Raw genomic sequence first — 20051 nt, forward strand, 5'->3', positions numbered from 1 at the left:
AAACTGTTCAGGTTTTTGCATCATCTGAAAATACGGTAATATCCAGAGAGCTCACCAATGTGTGAAGATGCGGTATTCCCAAATTTCCACAGGAATATCTATACAAATGCATCAGTAGAAAAACAACTGTGCCCAATTTTAATGAATCTGATGAAAAGCCATGTTATGAATCGGTGCTGCATTACTAAAATAATTCTCAGTTTTTGATTTTAAAAATTACACTTTTAATTATAGAATATTGTTAGAATAATACAGATGTAGATAGACACTAGAATAACTGTGACCAATACCGTAAGGAAAACTGCTCTACATACTTGTTCACTCACTCTCCACAACCATAGAAAACAGGCACAATGTGTTCAGGTTGTGTGCAGAAGCAGCCAGAGACTTGGGAGCAGAAGGCATGCAAAAAGCTTTAGCAAAGAGAGTCTGATGCATAACTTTACACAAAGTTCAAAACAGCAAACGGGCAGCAATTGGCAGGAAGAGAGGAGACAAGAGCTGGTCTGGCCCTTGCCCTTTTAATTTCCCAGCTGGAGTGTACACGTCTGGAGAGATGGCCGGGGCACTGAGAAGCCAAAAGCAGGAACAGGAACAGGTTGGGGGGTGGGGCAGGAGAGTAGGAAAGGAAAACATTTAGGTCATGGAGACGCTGTCTTCTGCAGCCACTCTGAAGCTGCTGCGCTTAGCGGCTCAAAGAAACAACAGGAGAACTTCAATATTCATTAAAACCATCAGCAACACTGATACAGGAAAAGACATATTTTAGTCATCAAGAACATGGAAGTCATTCAACAACTAAAATACGAATACCCACAGTTGGCTAGATTTTGTGTAGAAAAACATGCTCCCTGCCGGAGTCTGTATTTAAATAGGAGTGGCAACATAGACACCTACTTGGTGGAGTGTTTTTTCAGTTACTTCGGAGGTTGTATCTTTTGCAAGGGATGCAGACCCACATGGGTCATAGTAACTCACTACAGTACACTACTCAAGAGAGACCACTGGCGCCTTTAACCAGACCCAAAGAGCTATGGCAAAAGTTTTTCAAATGTTACAACACTCACAATAGCACAGTAGAAATAACTTGCGGTAGGCTCAAAAAATATATATTCCTTACTCCAGTCCCATCTCCTTGGCATCAGTTTCTTCCCACTCCCACCCCCAAATCCATGGATAAGCAACAACATTTGGGATATTTCTTAATTCCTATTTGGGCTGAGATAAGGAGAACTGATACTACTGGGCTTAAATTGGGTCAACTCTTACATTAATCGCTTATATCTGTAGGCTGGGAGGATGGAAATACATTCCCAACTAGGTTTATTAATTCCTTGTGACTGGGACAAAGAGAAGACAATTCAGTCTGAGAACAGGACAATCAACCTATTTGTCTGGTCATTATCTCCCACAACTGACTGATACATATAAACAAGTGCTTGGTTCTGTACAAAGACAGATCTTACAGGAGAGTGCGCACTGGAGCACTAGTGTTTAAATTTTTTTCATAAAGAATGAAAAAAAAAAGAACATTTCTCACATTGGAGTTATGTCTGTAGTTCCGTCACATGATCAAAGTCACCCAAGAACATGCTAATTCAGTGTGAATTCAGTTTCTGCTATTGGAAAACAACAGGAATACACATTTTACTGTACATACACATGCCCTTATGCAAGCTAAGATAAACACTGGGATGTGGCCCTTATCAAATCCTATAGTTAGTGGTACAGGGAGAATTGATCTTAAAGGGTAGAAGGGAAAGAACACAGCAATGACCTGTGTTCCTTGGGAAGGGACTCTGTGCTTCCTTCCCTGAAGTGGTCAATTCCACTTGCTCCTTACACTCCATCACTTATGGTCCTATCTTTCCTTGAAGATATTTTCCCTACAATGTTCCCTATGATGATCCCCAAAGAAAATTAATAAATTCTGATTATTGGCTATAACAACAGTGGGCATCTCTTGCTAAAGTCACCACTGTTGATGAGTCCTTGGTCCCCAAACCTGTCTCATTTTTCCTTTCAATCTGTATCTTCGGTTAGCCTTCACAAAGATGAAAGCTTTAGAAACAATGAGGAGAAAAGTTAGATTACTGCCTTCATTATGCAGAATCCTGCTCTCAGGAAGACAGAAAGATACAAATGCATGAGCAACTCAAGGAGAAAGCCCTTTGAAGGGAAGATGCATGTGCCCAGCTACTACAGTGAGTCAATAGGTGTGGCAATTCAGGCAGTCTCTGGTTGTCTTTTTCCAAAACAGCTGTGAGCACCCTATCACAGTCCAACATTTCCCCTAGCATAGTTCTTTGGGCCAAGGATGGGAGAAATTACTTTTAAAGATTTACTCCATTTCCAGGCCTGAGCATTTACCAGGATTTATCACCTGGTCTTTAGATTTTCAGTTACTTGTGGGACTGATTTTGATGATGTAATTAATTAATATTGAGTGATTTTTAAAAATCACTATTCTGGAGGGGGGAATAACGTTCTTAAAGCCATGGGTCAGGATTTCAAGTGGCTTGTCTTCTTTGATGTTGTAAACTGTGGCCCGCAATGAGGAAATTCCGTATGATAAAAGCAGCTCAGTCTTGAGAGAGCTCTTTGATATCAAATAAAATTGTACCTTCAAATGAATCACTTCTCAGTCATAATCATAGGACTTAGTCAGTGTGAACTCTCTTATGTTTAATAAGAGCTGAGCTCCGGCTGAAACTCTTCTCACATTCGGTACATTCATACGGTTTCTCTCCTGTATGAACTCTTTGATGTGTGATGAGGTTGGAGCTCTGGGTGAAACCTTTTCCACACTGCACACACTCATAGGGTTTCTCTCCTGTGTGGGTTCTCTGGTGTTTAATTAGATCTGACCTTTCACCAAAGCTTCTCCAACACTCGTTGCATTCATAGGGCTTCTCTCCAGTATGAATTTTCTGGTGTGTGATGAGATGAGAGCTCCGGCTGAAGCTTTTCCCACAAGCATTACATTCATATGGCTTTTCCCCGGTATGCGTTCTCTGATGCTGAACCAAGTGTGAGATGCGGCTGAAGTTCTCCCCGCATTCATTGCAGTGGTATGGTTTTTCCCCCGTGTGGGCTCTACGATGGCGCACAAGGTCCGAGTTCTGACTGAAATTCTTCCCACACTCATCACATTTGTAGGGCCTCTCCCCGGTGTGGACGCGATAGTGTTTGATGAGGTCAGATCTCTCACTGAAGCCTCGTCCACATTCATTACATTCGTACGGCTTCTCACCTGTGTGGGTCCTCTGGTGCTGTGCTAGGTGAGAGCTCCGGCTGAAGCTTTTCCCACACTCCTCACACTCATAGGGCTTTTCCCCACTGTGGGTCCTCTGGTGCTGGATTAGGTGAGACAGCCGGCAGAAACTTTTCCCACACTCATTACATTTGTGGGGCTTTTCTCCAGTGTGGATTGTCTGATGCTGAATGAGGTGAGAGCTTCTTCCAAAACTTTTCCCACACTCATTACAGTCATAGGGCCTCTCCCCAGTGTGCGTCCTTTGATGCTGAATAAGGTGGGAACTCCGACTGAAGCCCTTTCCACATTCATAACACTTATAGGGTCTGTCACCAGTGTGGGTTTTCTGATGTCGATTAAGGTCTGAGATCTGACTAAAGGCCTTTCCACAATGAGAACATATATGATATCGGATGCTTGTGTGGACTTCTTTGTGGACAAGCAGATCGGTGACTTGTTGGAGAGGATAGCTTACCCAGTCATCTGCTGTTAAATCTCCCCATTGTCTTTCTGATCTATCCCTGTCTTCAAAAGCCTCTTCACTTTCAGGATTTTCCTCAGTATTACCAACAGGTCTTTCAGATGCAGTCCCAAATTCTACATCTTCACTAATCTCTTGTTTTGGATTCACCTCGTTATCACTCCTGATTTCAAAATCTGTAATAAAGGGTAAAAAATAATACTGGTAAACACACACAAAAAACATCTACTGTGTGCCAGGCACTGTGCTAAGTTCTTTATATAAGTTACCTCAACCAACCCGAGAGTCAGGCATTATGATGATTTCTTCTTTATGAAGAAAGGCCCACAGAAGTGACTTGCAAAAAGTTGTACAGTAGTAAATGGCAAAGCTAAGATTCAAAGCCAGATCTGTCTGATAAAAGTTCATGTTCTGTATCACTAGTCAACGGTTCTTTATGAAAATTGCCTATGTTTCTGTTGTTTCAAAAAAAGAAAACAACCAGAAACAGAAAATATAAGAGACTCTAAATCAGAATTTCTAAAAGTCAAGAGCCTAAGTATTTTATATGTGAATGCATGTGTGTGTGTGTATGTTCTTAACTTGTCAAGCCTTCATCATAACAATTATGTAATATTTACTAAGGACCTACTGAGTTGGCATGGAGAAAACCAAATTTTTATCTATCTATGTCAAGTCTCAGTTGACAGGAAAAATGACTGCCAAATGTTACTTGCTGCTTTCCAGTAGCCTTTTAATGAAAAGAGAAGTGGGAAGGTTGGAGAAGGCAAAAAAGATGCCTGCCTCAGGACATTCTTGGCATTGACTAGGTGTAAAATCTTTAAATGAAAATGAAAATATATAAAACCACTATCTATAAGAAACCTTCAACCAGATACTCCTTTTTTGAAGTGATATTTCTTGGTATCTTCAAAAAAGGTTACTAGGTATGCTAGGAGAAAAGGGTCTATGGATAAATTAGTTTGGTAAACGGTACAAACATCATCTTCTTAGAAATTCAAAATGCCTGATACCACATTAAAGGTTTTGAAGGGTCTTGAGGTAAGGAAGCCTTGTAAACATTATTTAACCTACTCTCAAACTTATTTGGGCAAGACTTTTTTTTTTTGGTGCTTCAACTCTTCCATCTTTCCAACAAGTGCTCCTTGGGCTGGACCATAGATATATAAAAGGAAACCCTTCCCAGTTGCCTTTTGCTTGTTAAAAGTAATAGGAATAAAAATTTCAGAAAAAGGATTAATCCTAATGAATGGCAGATGACCTAGTGAACCATATTTGGTTGTTAACTTCTGTCAAGTCCTAACAGGAGACAACGTGAGTCAAAAGACTACTCAGCTCAAGAATATACGGTTTATTCCAGTTACACCCAGACCAAACGATAGCTAAAAGACAGGTTTGCAGACCACCAAAAAAATTAGCTTCTCTAATAGAATTTGTGATCTCATTTAGTTCAGGATTTTCCTGGAACAACATCTGACACACTCAAAATCTATGATCAACTCTGAAATGTCTCCAGACAAGTACCTACTCTGGATAAATAAAGGATCTGAGGCAAAGCTAGGACTCTGAAGCCAAAACAAACAAAAAAACTGGCTTTTGCCTTCCCGTGAACCTGGATCGGAACCCCCTCATCTTCTAGTAAAAGCATCATTTACAGGGGCATTTATATCCTGGCAAGCACTATTATGTCAGACCTGTTTGGTCAGTGATCTGTACAAACAGGCTGGAGAATGGCAAATGACTCAGGGCACAAGAAATCTGAGTGTTTTTAAAATGTGCAGAAATGATCTTTCTTTTCAGACAATATGACCTTGATATTCCCTCACTGAAAGATCTGCCTGAGGACTCAACTCAAGCCAAAATCCAATTAAGTGCTTTAAAAATCAAGTAACTAGGTTGCTTTGAAAGAGCTAAGGCATTTTTGACAGTCTGAAATATGTGGGGTGAAGAAAGACAGAGAATCCTTACCTAATGAGACAACATTTCCATAATTCTCCTGCATAACATCCCTGTAAAGGTCCCTTTGTGTAGGGTCCAGAGGTCTCCATTCTTCCCGGGTGAGGTACATGGCCATATCTTCAAATGTCACAGGTGCCTGAAATCACACATTGCTTCCTCAATACTTGGTATCTAGGAGGTTAGTACCAGTTTTTCTTCTTGAGATTAGAGACATGGCTAGAATTGTTAAGGAGGCAAAAGGTGTTAGGTCTGACATGTAGAGTCCAAAGGAGAAATAAACAAGCAACAAAGATGTGGTAAAGAAGAGAGCAATTTATGAACTTATTGCTTTGGTTCCAGATATCCCTGTCCGACTCTGAACCTTATCCTCTAGCAGTCCTTTTCTCAGAACACATCCAGCACCTACATCATTCCATATTTTTACTCACGATGTTCCTCTTTTCTTCAAATATCTTTCTCAGACTAGTGAAATCCCACTATTCCTTAAGGCCCTGTTCCAGCACCAGCTGTTCCTCAGTGGCCCCCATCCCTCTGCTTTGTTCCACTCCTCCCTCCCACACCTCAGATAGAATTAATCACTCCCACTTCTTGGTTCCCACAGCATTTTGCTCCTACAGCAAATAGTGCTCTTAACACGTAGTATCACGGTTAACCGAATGCGTCTGTCTCCCTACGTTTCATCCATCTATTGTCTCCCCAGTATTTAAAGGCAAACAGCAGGTGTTCAATAAATGTTTTGTTTGTGGCTACACTATCCTGGTACTGGGTCTCTGGAGGAAGAATACCGAAGCAGGCTAATTACTAATCCCAGGAAATTTCCCACAGGGATTTGCAGAGCAAACAAACGCAGGGACGAGGTGGGTAAGCATAGGCAGGGTCCGAGAAGCCACCCCCGGCTTACCTGGGACCCAGCCATGAGCAGGGTGGCTGCCATCTCGGGCTCAAGGATTCGCCTCCCAGGAGAGAGAGAGCAGGAAAAGCAGCTAGCAGACAGCGCTAAAGGAGGCGAAAAGCAGGGCGTGAGGCACAGAAAACAGGCCCTGCCCACTCCCCAGGGCTGGAGTTCTGGCCTCCAGGCGGGTAGGGAGGGCCCTGAGCCTGGGCCGGGTCACTCTCCTCCCTGACCCTTGGGCGTGACCCGCCCTCTGTGTCTCCGCCACCATGGAGTGGAGGCAATGCCAGAATTTACTAAGACAGCCCCCTGGCTCGGTCCCTCCCGGGCTGGGGGTCAAGCCGATGCTGTCTCAGGGAGGAGGCTCTCAGCCCAGCCCACAGAACGCCTCTGCTCTTCCATCTCGAGGCTAGGCCCTTTCCGGCAGCTGCCTCAGCCAATCAGCGAGCGAAGCTCGCAAAACGCTCGGCCAATTAAATGTGGAACACTAGACCCGCCTCTTGCTGGACGGCTGGGCACCACTATCACGCCTGCGCCTGCCCCCGTGGCCTGCCGGGAGTTGGAGTTCCATCCAGGCGTACAAAGGCCAGTCAAGAGGCCAAAAGCCATGGAGGGAAAAGAACAAAAGGCTGAAGGAAGAAACGCGTCTTCCTAGCCAGGGCAGAGTATCTTCTGCTTTCTTCTCTTGGAGACCACAGCCCGATTAAGCCAGGGAGGTTGGCCTGCTTATCCTCACGTCCCTAGAAGCTTATCTTGAGTCAGACCTTAACTGCGACGTCGAGCCTAATTTAGGCGCTGGCTTGTATTGGGTTCCACCAGGATTAGTTCTCATTTGACATCCCGGGCCCGAGAGGAAAGGAGCAGCCGCCCACTCCCCAGAGAAGACTCAGCGACCGCGCTGGAACTTTGAGCTCCACCCACGCACTACATCTCCCAGAAGCGCCTGCGGCATTCGCACACTGCTGCGCAGACTACAACTCCCAGGAGACACCGCGCCGCCCGTACCCGAGCTAGTGTAGTCCGCGGCTGGGCCAAGCTGTGTCCCGGCTCCATCGCTGTTAACCCTGTAGGGGCGTCGGATCGCGTCCCTCTAAAAAGGGTCCCCGGTGAGGGGCGGGCTGAGTTGCGCCTAGCGAAGGGGAAGCCTAAACTCTGAGGGAACAGAAGCGAGGGTGGAGGATTGAGCGAGCCAGGCCCCAGGGTTGGGAAGGGCCGTCCTACCGTCCCGGAGGGCATGCCTGCTAAAAGGGTTCTTTGCGGCCTCCCGCACGGATGGGATGAGGGGGCCTCTCACGGCCTGAGCCCCGCAGACCCTCAGGATGTTAGCAGTGCCTGACCCGCTGAAGGTAGGAAGCCGAAAACCCGAATTAGTAACGAACAGACTTACCTCTTGCTTGGCCCTCAAAAGATCCGTTAGCTCACCGGCTCCAGGATCAGAGAGTCCTCAAATAGATTCCAATCCGCAGACAGAGTTTTCTGAGACTTAAGACGTTCGGAAAGATTCTAGGGATCACTGGCAGATCCTGGATATCTCAGACCCGCGGGTAGATCTCGAATTCGTAGCCGTGCAGGCACAGCCCAGAGATTGTAGGCGGATCCCAAAGACTCACAGATTCCCGAGACCTCAGACTTTCAGGCAGCTCAGAGAAACCACAGGCTAGGCAGATCCCTGAGACCACAGCAGCTAGCCAAGAAACACCACCAGCAGCTAAGCTGCATTCAACTGGACTTCTTCCGAACGGAAGGACTTGCAGCCTTCCCTTTCCCCAGCCAGGATGAGAAAATTAGACAATGGAAGCCAAAAAGTAGGGAAGGCAGGCATTCTGCGTGGGGAAGAGCTCTGAGCTTGCTGTAGCCTTGGAGAGGGAAGTGATGGAAAAAGAATATAACAGCTTATTAGGGACTCCCACCCTCTTCAAGTTATAAATATCCCCAGAACCTTGGCTACGTGCCCAGAAGCCTGTTGTCTCTAACTGTACAGGAGACTTCTCTGCCTGGGCTGGGAAAGGGGTTTTTCTTTTGTTTTGCAGATATGTTCACCCACCAAGTGACTTGAATTTTTTTCTTCAAATGTGCCTCTAGGCTATGCTTTTATTAATAAGTGTCTTGTTCCCAGTGCCCAGTTATTTATGGTTAAATTACTCAAGTGTCTAAAAAGAGCTAGGACCCCTACCCAGCTGTGAGGCTGATTCCCACTCCCACTCCTCTTCTCACTCACAATTGTGATGCGAGGAATTTTTTAGATAACGCAGAATTGTACCATATTACCCCATCTAAAACTGATATGGGAACCACAAAAAATAGAATCATAGAGGGTCCCCAACAGGCAGTGTCCTGAGTAGGAAAGATGTAGGCATCAAGGTCAGACAGACCTGCGTTGGAATCCAGGCTGTGTATCCTTTGGAAAGTCATTTAATCTCTCCAGGCCCATTTCCCTTTCTGTAAAATTGAGTAATCATACCTAAGGCGGAGGTGATTTAGCAATGAGATGATTTAACACACTTCACACAGGGTGAGCGCGCAGGTGATAGTTGGTATTATTATTAATGCTGCCTTTGGTGGCAGGGAAGACTTTCAGAAAGGCCTGTGATTATTTTACTGGCTCAGAAAATCTAGGAAGTCAGAGTGGCTCCATGGCTTTGAGGATCTGCTGGTGACTTTATCCACAGTGTTTCTGCTGAAAATCCAGAGGGAGAAGTTGAGCCAGTTCGGTGGGTTCAAGAGAACTGGTGTATTAAGCCCAGTGAAGCACAGGTATTTGGGGCTACCAAAAACCCGGTAAGGTGAGGCCTCACGCTCAGGGAAACCTCTGGGACAAGCAGGAGGGGATCGGTTCAGACTTCGGCTCAGTAACGGCAGGTTTCTAACTGGGCCGAAGGTGAGGTGAGTGCCTGAGCCCCTCAGCTCAGTGGGGCTCCCTTTTCATCCCTTCTCTGACAGATTGCTTTGTAAACTTTCTTAGGCCTTTTCTTCCCCCTTGCTCCAGTGCTTTAAGACCTTCTTTGTCCTCTCACTGTTTCATTCTTCAGGCCTGCCTGGGGGCAGGACGACTCTCCAAGCCCAGCTTGGCTGCTTGCCTCCTACTGTGAGTAAGTACTTTTCTCTTTCTTCACCTGGGACCCTCCAGAGGGTGGAGAAGAGGGGTGAGAGCGGATGAAAGCATGAGTGCATCTGGTGCCCCTGGGTGGGGGGTGGGAGGAGTGGGGAAGAGGGGGAGGAAAGACAAGTGGGTGAGGGGCTTCCTGTTGCAGCCTTCAGCTGGATTCTGAGGGTTGGGGTCACTGGAGGAGGAGGTGGCTTCCTGCTGCATTGTTCAGAACTTTATTGTTTCTCAGGAATACTTATTGCGTGTGGGTTTTCAATAGCCAACTTGGAGAGCTTATTTGTTCCTGTTATTCAGCAAACAGTGAGCATCTACTGTGTGCCGAGGCAGCAGCACAGCCTATCACTGGGGGAAGGGGCCAGGAGTACCATTTTACCAGGGTCTCCAATTTAGGCGTTTGACATTATCTCCAAATGGGGTTTTACATTATGTCAGATCCACTGACCAATCTGATCAAAGAGCCTCCTTGTGTATCCTGAAGTCTGTTTCTTGTTAACAGACCACTGTGCCTGTGGAGCACTATAAATTATTATATTTTAATAAATCCTGCAATTATCTTGTGAGCAGCACAATTATGTTATAACTTTTTGACTTAGAAGCACTCATTTGTTAGACATTGAAAAATATGCCTCAAAATATGTGATCTTGTTTGGTTATCTGTTCATTTTTAAATATGCCAGGAACATTAAAAAAAAAAAAAAAGAATCGGTGATCTGGGCTTCTTTTGACCCCTGCTAGGGGCAGAGATGAAGCCTCTTCACAGCACAAGGGCCCGGGGACATGGGTGACACACTGACTTACAGTCACTGCAGTCCAGCTGCTGGAGTCTTCCGGATGGGCTAGCTAGTCTGCGCGGGGGATGTTGGACTCACAGCTGGGGGGCAGGGAGGAGTCTTCACAGAGGAGATGACATCGGAGCTGGCTTACAAAGACTGTAGGAGTCTTGGAGGTGGAGAACGAGGGGAGGGAAAGCATTCCAGTCTTCAAGAACAGCATGTGCGAAGTCACGGAGGCGTGAAAGGACAGAGCGTGTTCCAGAATGGCCAGGATTGGGTACAGTTCGAGGGAAGAGTGTGGGGGTGGAGTGGCAGGGGGAGGAAGCAGAGCAGGGACAGTCTCGTATGTCCCTTTGCCGGCCTGCCTGCCTGTTTGTCTCTGCCTTTGGCTACTGATCAGCAACGCTGGTGATGAGGTACAGGTGGGGGGTGGCCTGGGGTGAGGAGAGCAGACTGACTCCACCGGAGGAGAGGGGAGTGGCGAGGATGGGGAGGCTCTTTATGACCGTGTGCATTTCTGCTGGTTTTCTCCAGAGAGAGTCAACATTTTCAAAAAATGTAAAGAATTCATTAAAAATGTGCAACAAACTTATTTAGTGTTGTTTAACTTATTTAAAGGCATCAAAATAGGCCTATATTCCCTGCACATGTTCACTGCGTCTCTGTCCTGTACCAGGGACTGCGCCCCTCACGATGACTGCAGGGCTGCCATGAGGATTAAATGTGAGAATGGCTGCAAAATGCATGGGCACAGGGAGGGTCTTGGCACACAGTGGCCAAGATGGTTATGGGGGAAGTAAAATGCATCACAGATGCCCTGTGAGCTGAAACCGTATTTCAGGGTGACTCAGAATGAACAGGGGCTTGGGTTCGAGTCCAGATTCTGTCTGCTAGAAGCAAATTACTCTCTGAACTTTGGTTTTCTTGGTCTGTGAAAAGAGTAATAATATAATTTATAGAGCCAGAAAGTAGAATAGTGCTTGCCAGGGGCTGGGGGAGGGAGGAATGGGGAATTGTTTAATAGGTACAGAAGTTCACTTTTGCAAGATGAAAATAGTTCTGGAGATTGGCTGCACAACAGTGTGAATGTACTTAACACTGCTGAACTGTTTGTACTCTTAAACATGGTTAAGACAGTAAATTTTATGTTATGTATATTTTACCACAAATAAAAAGAGTATAACAGTAGTAACCTAGTTCAGGGGGATCTGAGGATTAGTCGAGACAATATAAAGTACTCCCCATACTCACAACAATAGCTAACGTTCACTAATCAGGTACTTTGTGTCAGGCATGATTCTAATGAATCCTCACAGCCAGCCTTTGAGCTCCGTGCTATTATTACCAACATTTTACAGATTGTAAAATGAAGGCATGAAGACTTTACATAATGTGCCCAAGACCCCCGGCTAGGAAATGCTCAGTAATTAATAAGTATTGACACTGCCATACAAGGAAATTATCATCATGTTCATTATCATGGTAGAATGCAGTGTAATTATTAGAGTTGCACAGTGCTCTTGGAGTTCTGAGGAACCATCTCTTGTGGCCAGGGAATTAGAGAAGACTTCCCAGAAGACATGCATCTGAGGTGAACCATGAAGAATGGGTAAGATTTGGACTGGGGTTAGGGAGGAGGAATTAGAATAGGCAGTCACAGTTGGGAAGGTCCATTGTCTGTTTTCAAGAACAGGACAAAGAACTACCTTAGGCTGCAGCAGAAGGGGCATCAGGGGTAGAAGATGAACCACTGAAGACAGGCAGATGGCAGATGGAGGGGAGCTTTGAAAGTCAAGCCCAGGATAGCTGGGGAAGTCTACAGAGAATGACCAGGGGAAGGATGCTCAGAGCCATACAGGGCTCATGCAGGTAAGGCAAAGAGTGCTTTGAGTTGGGAGACCAGTAGAAGGCCTTTGCACCTGTCCAGTGGAGAGAAGGATTGGGCAAGGGAGAGACTACAGAACTGGTAACGGATAAAATGAAGAGCCAGAGGAAAGGGTCAAAGATAGCTCTAAATAATGAACTAGTTGACAGAAAAGACAGAAGAGGGGATTTAAGAAAAAGAAGATGTAAATTCAGTTTGTAATTAACTGTATTGAAAAGGCCAGTGGGGTACTTAGTGACTTAAGTCTCAAGCTCAAGAAAACTCAGAGCTAAAGACAGAAATTCACTAGTCTGGATGAGACTACTAAGAAAGACTTCTCTATAGTGTTTCAGGTTTCTGTAACATTTGAAATCATTTTCTAAGCTGGTCACAAGATCTTGACCGTACTCTTTGTTTTTCAAGGTCTTTTGGTTACAATACTCCTGGTGAGATCTTACCTCCTATATGAGAGAACCACGTTGCTTCTCTGTTTCACCTCACCTAATGTCTTTTTCCTCCTGTAAGGCAGCAATCGCCCTTTCCCTAGGAAGCCTGCCAGGATGGTAGAAGTTAAGGCTAACTCCCTTGTAACTGTCACCCGCTTCATCTTTGACAGGGAGGAGGAGATGGAGTTAAACCACGTGTTCCAGCCAACAGCATGTGCGAAGACTGTGTGACAAGGAGGAGCAGAGCATGGCCAGTGTGGCTGGAGCACAAAGCAGGAGGTGGCAGAGGCCAGCCCTGCAGGGCCTCGTAGACCCTGCCAAGAGCAGTGAGAAAAAATTGGAAGGTTGTAAATGGGGTTGGCAGAGTTGGGGACTGTAACATGATCAGATTTGCAATTTTGAAAAGCCTGTTCTGGTCAGCGCAGTGGAGAACACGACATGGAGTGGGTCCAGAGTGGACACAGGAAGACCAGTTGGGAGGGTATTAACCCCTGTGGATGAACAGTCTGAGGCCTATTCATGCTTTTCTGGGTCCTTCTGTGAATGTAGGTGTGTACTGTGCAGATGTGCGAACTGGAGCCAACTTGTTCTTCTGTTGTTTAATCTGACTCATCTCCTTTGTAAACTGTGAGGTTGTTGAGGGTGGAGATTCAGTTTTGTATTTTTTCCAATGCTGTAAATCCCTATGACACCGTGAGCACGATGACCCAGGGCGCCATCTTTAAAAAGCCACAAGGTAACATTTATTGACATTACTGTATTAATAGTGGTTGCTATTCCTGTTCTGCTTTTGATTTCTAGACATTTGGGTAGAGGATTAGATAATGCAGAGAAAAATCTGGATATCTCAACCACTACTACTCAGAGTGTGGTCTGTGGACTAGCAGCATTGCATCACCTGGGAGCTTGTTAGAAATGGAAAAATCTCAAGCCCTTCCCCAGACCCACTAAGTCAGAATCTGCATTTTAACATTATCCCCCGGGGATTCCCACACATATTAAAAATTTAAGAAGCACCTGGGTATCTAAGCAACATCCCTCCGCACTTCTGTGGGTCATATTCATACTCAGGCATTTATCACATCCCATCTGGTGTGAAAGTCTGTGCCTGTAGTTTCTTTCCCTGCCAGGCCAGGAATTCCTGGAAGGCAGGGACCAAGCACTGAGTACAGCCCTGAACTTCCCACAGCATCGAGCACAATGACAGGAAGCAGAAGACCTGGGTTTTGGTCCTGGATCTGCCATTTATGAGATGTGTGTGTTGTATCTTCTGTGAGAGGATTTTCAGTTATTCTGAAGGATGTGCCCCCAAATCTGACTGCTGAAAAGCTGGAGATGGTGGCAAGTTTCTGTAGTTTATTTACAAGTTTCATCTACAGGAGGAGGCACTAGGCAGGTGGAAGGAGGAAGATGATAACCAGTTCCAGAGTGGATGATGCCCAGGGCACATAAACTTGGGCTGAAGTTAACCCAACAGCAACCCTAAGAGTGAACCAAGGCAGATGGAAACCCTAGTCGCTAGTACCACTCCCATTTTTATGGTTAAGGAAATGGCTCAGAGAGGTGAAGTGACTTGCCCAAGCTCCCAGGAATTCACAAGCTCCTACGTGTTAGTAGTTTTAGGAAACAGAATCCAAGAGGTTCAGCCTGGGGCTGCTGGAAGGCCAGGGAACGTCACAGACTTAGACCTAGGACAGACCCACCAGACTTGCTCCCAAGCTTTTCCAGAAGATTCCAACTTTGCCTAAAGTTCCTATCAGCTTAAAAAGCAAGCTGATTTCATCATGGGAGAAGTACAAGACTCCTTGTGCCCTGCAGACTTCCTCTGTAGCTCGGCCACAATGGAGCCGAAAGGAACACACTGCCCAGGTCTGGACCAGTTCCAAGGCTCAGGACCTCCCAGGGGCCACAGAACTCAGGCACTGCTGTACTCTTCCCTCAGAAACCTTCAGCTCAAGACAGTATGTCCCCTGCCTAGAGGGACCAGGTCTGTAGTCCTCAAAGGTCCCCGGAGCCAGCTTGGAACAGGGAATAGCAGAGAGTTTGTGAAGAGATGAGTATGGAAGAAGTCTTCCTACACGGTATGAAAGTCGCCTAAGCCAAACTGTGTGCCAGCTGTTCTGCACGTGTGACTCAGGGTGGGCGGCAGGATCTGAGCCGATCTGGTATTTTTCAACTCAGAAAAGGCTGAGAGGTTCAGATGTGAGGGAAGGGACTCAAAGCAAAGGTCTGCCAGCCAGTGTCAAAGCTAAGGCACCTCAGCCCTAAGGCTCTGAAGTCTCTAAGTTTCTACAAGATGTTTGTCAACATGGACTTAGCATCATACCCCAATTAGCCTCCCCCTACCTGCCAGTCACTATTAATAACTGACGATTAGTTTGCAAAAGAATTCTCCCTCTGATCCCTAATGCCCCATTCAGAGTTCAGTATTTTTCTTCATTTTAATTTTTATTTTTCTCCAGTTACGATGGCTTAGTGCTTTTTCTTTGTTCTTCCCCACCTTGTTCAATCCTGGCTGGTGGTTCTGTCAGCAGAACTACAAAACCAAAAAGGCAACAACATTTTAGATCTTTCTTTGCGTCACTCAAGGAGGTGAGGGGCAGGTGGAGGAGACATGAAAAGGAAGATGGGGTCTGGAGCCACACAGACCAGTCCAAATCCCAGCTCTGCCATTATTAGTGGTGTGACCCCAAACAAATCACTCATCTGTCAAATGGGAGCATAATGCTGACCAGTGGAGAAAAGGATATCAGGTAATAAATAGAAATCCAATGCTGGACATGTGGTGGGCTCTCAATTTATGGTCAGGAATATCACTGTGATTATTACCAATAGCTTGGTTAGACTTTAGGCCCCCTACATGGCAATGGACACTACCTGAAAATTTTGTCAGAAGCCATGTAGCTACCACCTCTAGTGGGCCCTTGCCTCTCTGAGGTCCAAATTCCAATTTCTCTGCAGGAATCAGGGAGGAGCTGGGTTTGGAGCATGTGGAATGTCCTTTGCCCAATAGGAACACAAGAGCTACCATTTATTGAGCACTTACTCTTGGCTAGGTGGTATTAACATACATTAACTCATTTCATCCTCACAGTAGCCCTGTGAGACAGGTACTACATCACTTCCCTTTCCGCAGGTCAAGAAGCAACTTAGGTTAAATGACTCGCCCAAGCTCCCGTAATGCCAACATGTAACAAACTCAGAATAATAAGAGTGGTGGTTTCTATGTTCGTGGCACATATGTGCTCAGGGCTTTGTATGACTGTACAGGTTGTTCACTGCACAAGAGAGCCTGGCCAAAGAGAGGGGCTGAAGCTCAGCCCCTGCTCTGTTTACCAAGCTCTGTATCCAGGTGCAAGGCTGTGTCCACCTGGAGGCAAGGACACCTTTTTCTAATTTGACAAAGATACCATCTGAGCTATCAGAGGCCCTGTTGATTCTTTATGTGTATTACCTTTTCTGATCCTCAAAACAGCTCTGTGGGCTAGACACTGATACCCCTATTTTATAGATGAGGAAATCCAGGCCTGGAGAGTTTAGGTCACTTAGTGAAGTCCCTTTGTACGTGATAAAGCTAGGATTTGAACCTGATACCAAAGCCCATGCTCTAAACCAGTAGGCCACTATACTGGGCTCCTAAGTGCTCAGTAAGTGAATAAAAGAAAAACACATACTCGTCTTATTTTTTACTCTAAAAAAATAGCAGTTCTTAATGAGGCCCCAGGTCTGTCAAGGCTCTTAGTAAAGCTGTAGAAAAACTCAGTGGATCAGGAATTCGCAGCACTGTCTTGCAGTGCTCCAAACTCTGTGACTTTATGCTTGTTCACTATTCTGGTAGCTCAGTTTCCTCTTCTAAAAGTGAGAGTAATACTATAAAGGAACATTTTTCGTAGTTGTTTGCAAAGTGTGTGCATATATAACAATCCTCCTATCAACCATGGGAGAAAGACATCATCATCACCCTTTCGCTCAGAGAGGTGAGTGACACGCTCAGGGTCACACAGCAATTAGGGCAGAGTGGAGACCTGAAACCAGGGCTTCCGACTCCCAGTCCCACGCTCAGTTGTGCTCTTTGCGAAGTACCTTACAACTTTTGGAGCACCTGCAGCCTGCCTGGTGGCCCAGACATTACACAGCACACATGCAAATCAAATAGTACTGGAAATGGACATTAATCTTGTATGGTTGTTTCAGAAGAAGAGGTGGTAGGAAGTAGCACTCTCGGGGGAGTCTTTGCTTGGCTCCCATGGCTGAAAACAATATTGCTACTTTTGCAAGAGCTGGGGCAGCCTGAGTTACAGCCTTGGATAATGTAAGGCTTTTCCAGAGCTGCCTTAGGAAGGGAAGACAACCTGGGAGGCTCAGCCCTCCTCTCACCCCTGGCTGTGGCTGGGTTCAAAGGAAATACCATCTGTGGAAGCACTTTGCAAAGAGGCGTGGTCCACATGCAAAGCGCTATTGTTTTCCCTCCCCTCTGTGGATCTCAGGAGGCCGATTCCATCTGTGTTCAAATGATAGACTTGCCCATCCTGTGATAAAATCTGGGCTGCTGTCCCCACCCCAGCTGAGTGCTTTCCAAAACAAAAACATGCACATACACATGCACTCTGTCCCCACCTCCCCAACGACAACCCACCACCATCTCCAGCTCTGCAGACCTGCTCTGTGCAGACTGGCAAGCCCCCCCATGTGCAAGGCCCCTTATGAGCTGTGGGCATGCTACTCTGGATGTGAGGCAGTGTCTGTGGATGACAGAGGAGGAAGAAAGATATAAACATACAGACCTTCCAGCGATTGCCACATTCATTGCATAAGACAAAGGTAGTCATGGGCTCATCGGCGCTGCGTGTCTGCACCTGAGAGAGAACGAGAGAGAGGACTGCTCATGAAGTCAGTCCCCTCCTCTAGGACCTGCCATGGCTCCCACTGTCTGTAAAAGTGGTCCAAAGCCCAGAGGCTGGCACCGTTATTCCCACTCCATTTTAGCAATTCCCTCATCACTGAGAACTCTATTGTGTATGCATATATTTTCCTCTCCTTTCGCAGGTCCATCAGCTCACTTCCAGTATCTCCCTGGCTCAAACTGACCTTTTGCATTCTCATTCTTATGTTGATCCTTCTGAACTGATCGTTCTTTGGCAGCTAGAGTCATCGCCTACAGGAAATACTCTGACTCCCTTCTGAAAACATCATATTGGATGTACCTCTCTGATCAGCACTGAGTGAGCTGGAAGCACCCTTCCTTAGAGATCCTCCAGTTTGTTGCTTATCTTACAGGTGGAAGAACTGAGGCTGTGAGAGGAAAAGGGATTTGAAGATGATTGGAAATATTTAATGTTGTTTTCTTGTTTCTCATCCCCTTAATCAAACCATTCAGGTGCAGAACCCAGGTTCCCACAGCAAATCCCTGGCATTTCCAGATTTAACAATTGCTGTTCTGATTTTTCTACAGCCAACCAGGGATGGCCATGACATGTACCAAGTTGTTATTTTGCAGACACTCAGCTATGAACCATATCAGCTGGAGTCTGTGGAGTGGGAATCCCCCAGGTAATGAGAGAGCCCAGCAATGGGCCAGGAGGACACAGCTTACCACAGCCTTGCCACTGGAGGAAGGATAACACTGGGGTCTCTCCCTGGAGAGAGAACTTTGTGAATGGGCATTTGACTTCTGGTGGGAAGTGACACACGGGAGGCCTATCACTCCCCGAGGGCAGTGTGCTTGGACAGGAGCGGGAACTTGCACATACATCTCTGGATCCCTGAATCAGAATTCTCCAAGAGACGCCTGAGAGGCAAGGCTGACTGTATTTCTGCTGTAGCCACAGACCCCCACGGGCAAGGTGCTCTGTTAAATCTTGCTTGTCAAGCAGATGGGGGATGGATAGAGTTCTCATATGACAAGGCACCAATTAGAATCCAAGAATATTGGTGCCCCAAGGGCATAACACATGCAACCCACAAATAGGAGGAGGTTTTTAAGTCTCAGAAAAGAGGCCTCCACAGCCTTCCATGGCTCCCCACACCAGGGTAGTGGTCTTCACCCCTAGGACCCCGGGCTAAATCCCTTAGGCTTTACTTCCAAGTTGGCTGTACTGCAGGCAGACAGGTCTGGATCTGGGTTTATTACTGTCTATGCCACTGACTGTCTTTGCCACTTTAGACAAAGCTGCAAAGCCTGTCCCTTGTCTGGACCTCAGTTTCCCTGTGTGTAAAGTGAGGGAGCAGAATTTTATTTGCTAAGTTTCCTTCCAACCATCTGTGACTCTACAGAAGTTCTATGCCCTGCGAGTCTGGTCCCTCTTATTCCTGCTGCAGGGCAGGCCAGAGCACGCTGGCCAAGCCTCACAGACACAGATCTGGGTGATTCTACGTGCATCGGTTCTAGAAGCCATGGATGTATCACACTGGTGTACCAAGACTTGCCCTCCTCTCTGCAGCTTGGAGTTTTAGCCCTTTCTTCCCTCTGGCTCATCCCTAAGCTCCTTCTGGTTCTCCACCTCTATGCCCCTGTTGCCTCCTGCATCCCGACCTCCCCCTCCCCCCCGTACCTGGTTATACGTGCAGTTCTTCTTCTTGCATTTGCTGCACTGGAACAGATCGGTGGTGGTGCCGCCTGTCTTGGCCATCTGGTGCTCACGGATGGCCTCTTGGGTCATGGCGTTCCGCAACTCCCTCAGCTCATCACTGGCCATTTCCTGGAGAGAAATGAGCCTGCCCTTCAGGGTCGGGAGCCCCAGGAGGTCTACCCCACATCTGATTTCTAGAGAGCCTGAGCAGAGGAAGGAGGAACATGCTGGACTGAGTACCAGGAGCTGGATGGAGGCCTGGCCCTGTCCCAATTGAGAAAAGGCTTTACCAGGAGAGTCCCCGTTCTGCCTTTCGGTGGAAGGTCAAACCTGGGGGCTCTGGGCCAAGTACAGTAGGGCACATACAGGAGAGCACAAGGCAAATAGCTTCCACCCAGGATCAACACTCCTGTGTGCATCTCCTCAGATCTGGCACTCACAACGCCTGCCAGGACCTTGCATACCTGCCTGAATCTTCCTGCTTAAGCTGACTTGACCGCTGACCACCTGATCTATGATGTTCCCTTTGTCCTTCCAGCCTGGACCTGACCCAGTGCCTGTCCAAGCTGTGATCACCACCCAGCCAGGCCATTGTTTCTGCCTGGTGGGAACCTTGGTTTCAACTATCCATGACTTGCTAATCCTACCCCCACCCAAGCAGGACCTGAAGCTCCTGGGTTCATACAACCCACTGCTCACCTGTGA

General features: G+C 46.6%; 2 protein-coding genes and 1 long non-coding RNA gene across 10 annotated transcripts in view; 1 reads left to right on the plus strand and 2 right to left on the minus strand.

Annotated features, from left to right (window-relative positions):
- Window positions 1–200: 200 nt before the first annotated feature.
- Window positions 201–8997, minus strand: ZNF436 (zinc finger protein 436). Of its 6 annotated transcripts, XM_032495443.1 has the most exons (5): window positions 7976–8997; window positions 7594–7740; window positions 6598–6692; window positions 5706–5832; window positions 201–3913 (listed from the first exon to the last, which is right to left on the minus strand). In XM_032495443.1, exons 3-5 carry the CDS (start codon window positions 6628–6630, stop codon window positions 2661–2663), a joined length of 1413 nt encoding a protein of 470 aa, XP_032351334.1. In that variant the 5' UTR covers window positions 6631–6692; window positions 7594–7740; window positions 7976–8997; the 3' UTR covers window positions 201–2660. The 6 variants fall into 6 exon arrangements, with proteins under 6 accessions (XP_032351334.1, XP_032351333.1, XP_032351335.1 ...); XM_032495442.1 differs by lacking the exon at window positions 7594–7740; XM_032495444.1 differs by lacking the exons at window positions 7594–7740; window positions 7976–8997 and adding an exon at window positions 7353–7488.
- A 338-nt stretch (window positions 8998–9335) lies between these two features.
- On the plus strand, window positions 9336–13342 carry LOC116668293. Of its 2 annotated transcripts, none has more exons than XR_004325413.1 (3): window positions 9336–9471; window positions 9618–9677; window positions 12948–13342. It is a non-coding gene; the product is annotated as an uncharacterized LOC116668293 (long non-coding RNA). The 2 variants fall into 2 exon arrangements; XR_004325414.1 differs by lacking the exon at window positions 12948–13342 and adding an exon at window positions 10430–10884.
- A 1864-nt stretch (window positions 13343–15206) lies between these two features.
- The window catches only part of TCEA3 (transcription elongation factor A3), a 31700-nt gene continuing 26855 nt past the window's right edge, over window positions 15207–20051 (minus strand). For both annotated transcript variants that reach the window (XM_032495449.1, XM_032495448.1), the window contains 3 exons: window positions 19329–19475; window positions 17562–17633; window positions 15207–15313 (listed from right to left, as the gene is read on the minus strand). In XM_032495449.1, the coding sequence (XP_032351340.1) occupies window positions 15305–15313; window positions 17562–17633; window positions 19329–19475 (228 nt within the window). In that variant the 3' untranslated portion in view covers window positions 15207–15304. The remainder of the gene's footprint in view (window positions 15314–17561; window positions 17634–19328; window positions 19476–20051) is intronic.

Source organism: Camelus ferus, chromosome 13 (genome assembly GCF_009834535.1).
Source record: "Camelus ferus isolate YT-003-E chromosome 13, BCGSAC_Cfer_1.0, whole genome shotgun sequence".
Classification (NCBI taxonomy): Eukaryota; Metazoa; Chordata; class Mammalia; order Artiodactyla; family Camelidae; genus Camelus; species Camelus ferus.

Excerpts from the sequence above, each read along its gene's own strand:
- ZNF436 (XM_032495442.1), bottom strand. The coding sequence starts at position 6,630 with ATGGCAGCCACCCTGCTCATGGCTGGGTCCCAG. Across the intron at positions 5,833-6,597 it reads TGCTCATGGCTGGGTCCCAG|GCACCTGTGACATTTGAAGA; the intron begins GTAAGCCGGGGG and ends GTGTGATTTCAG. Across the intron at positions 3,914-5,705 it reads TGGAAATGTTGTCTCATTAG|ATTTTGAAATCAGGAGTGAT; the intron begins GTAAGGATTCTC and ends CCTTTATTACAG.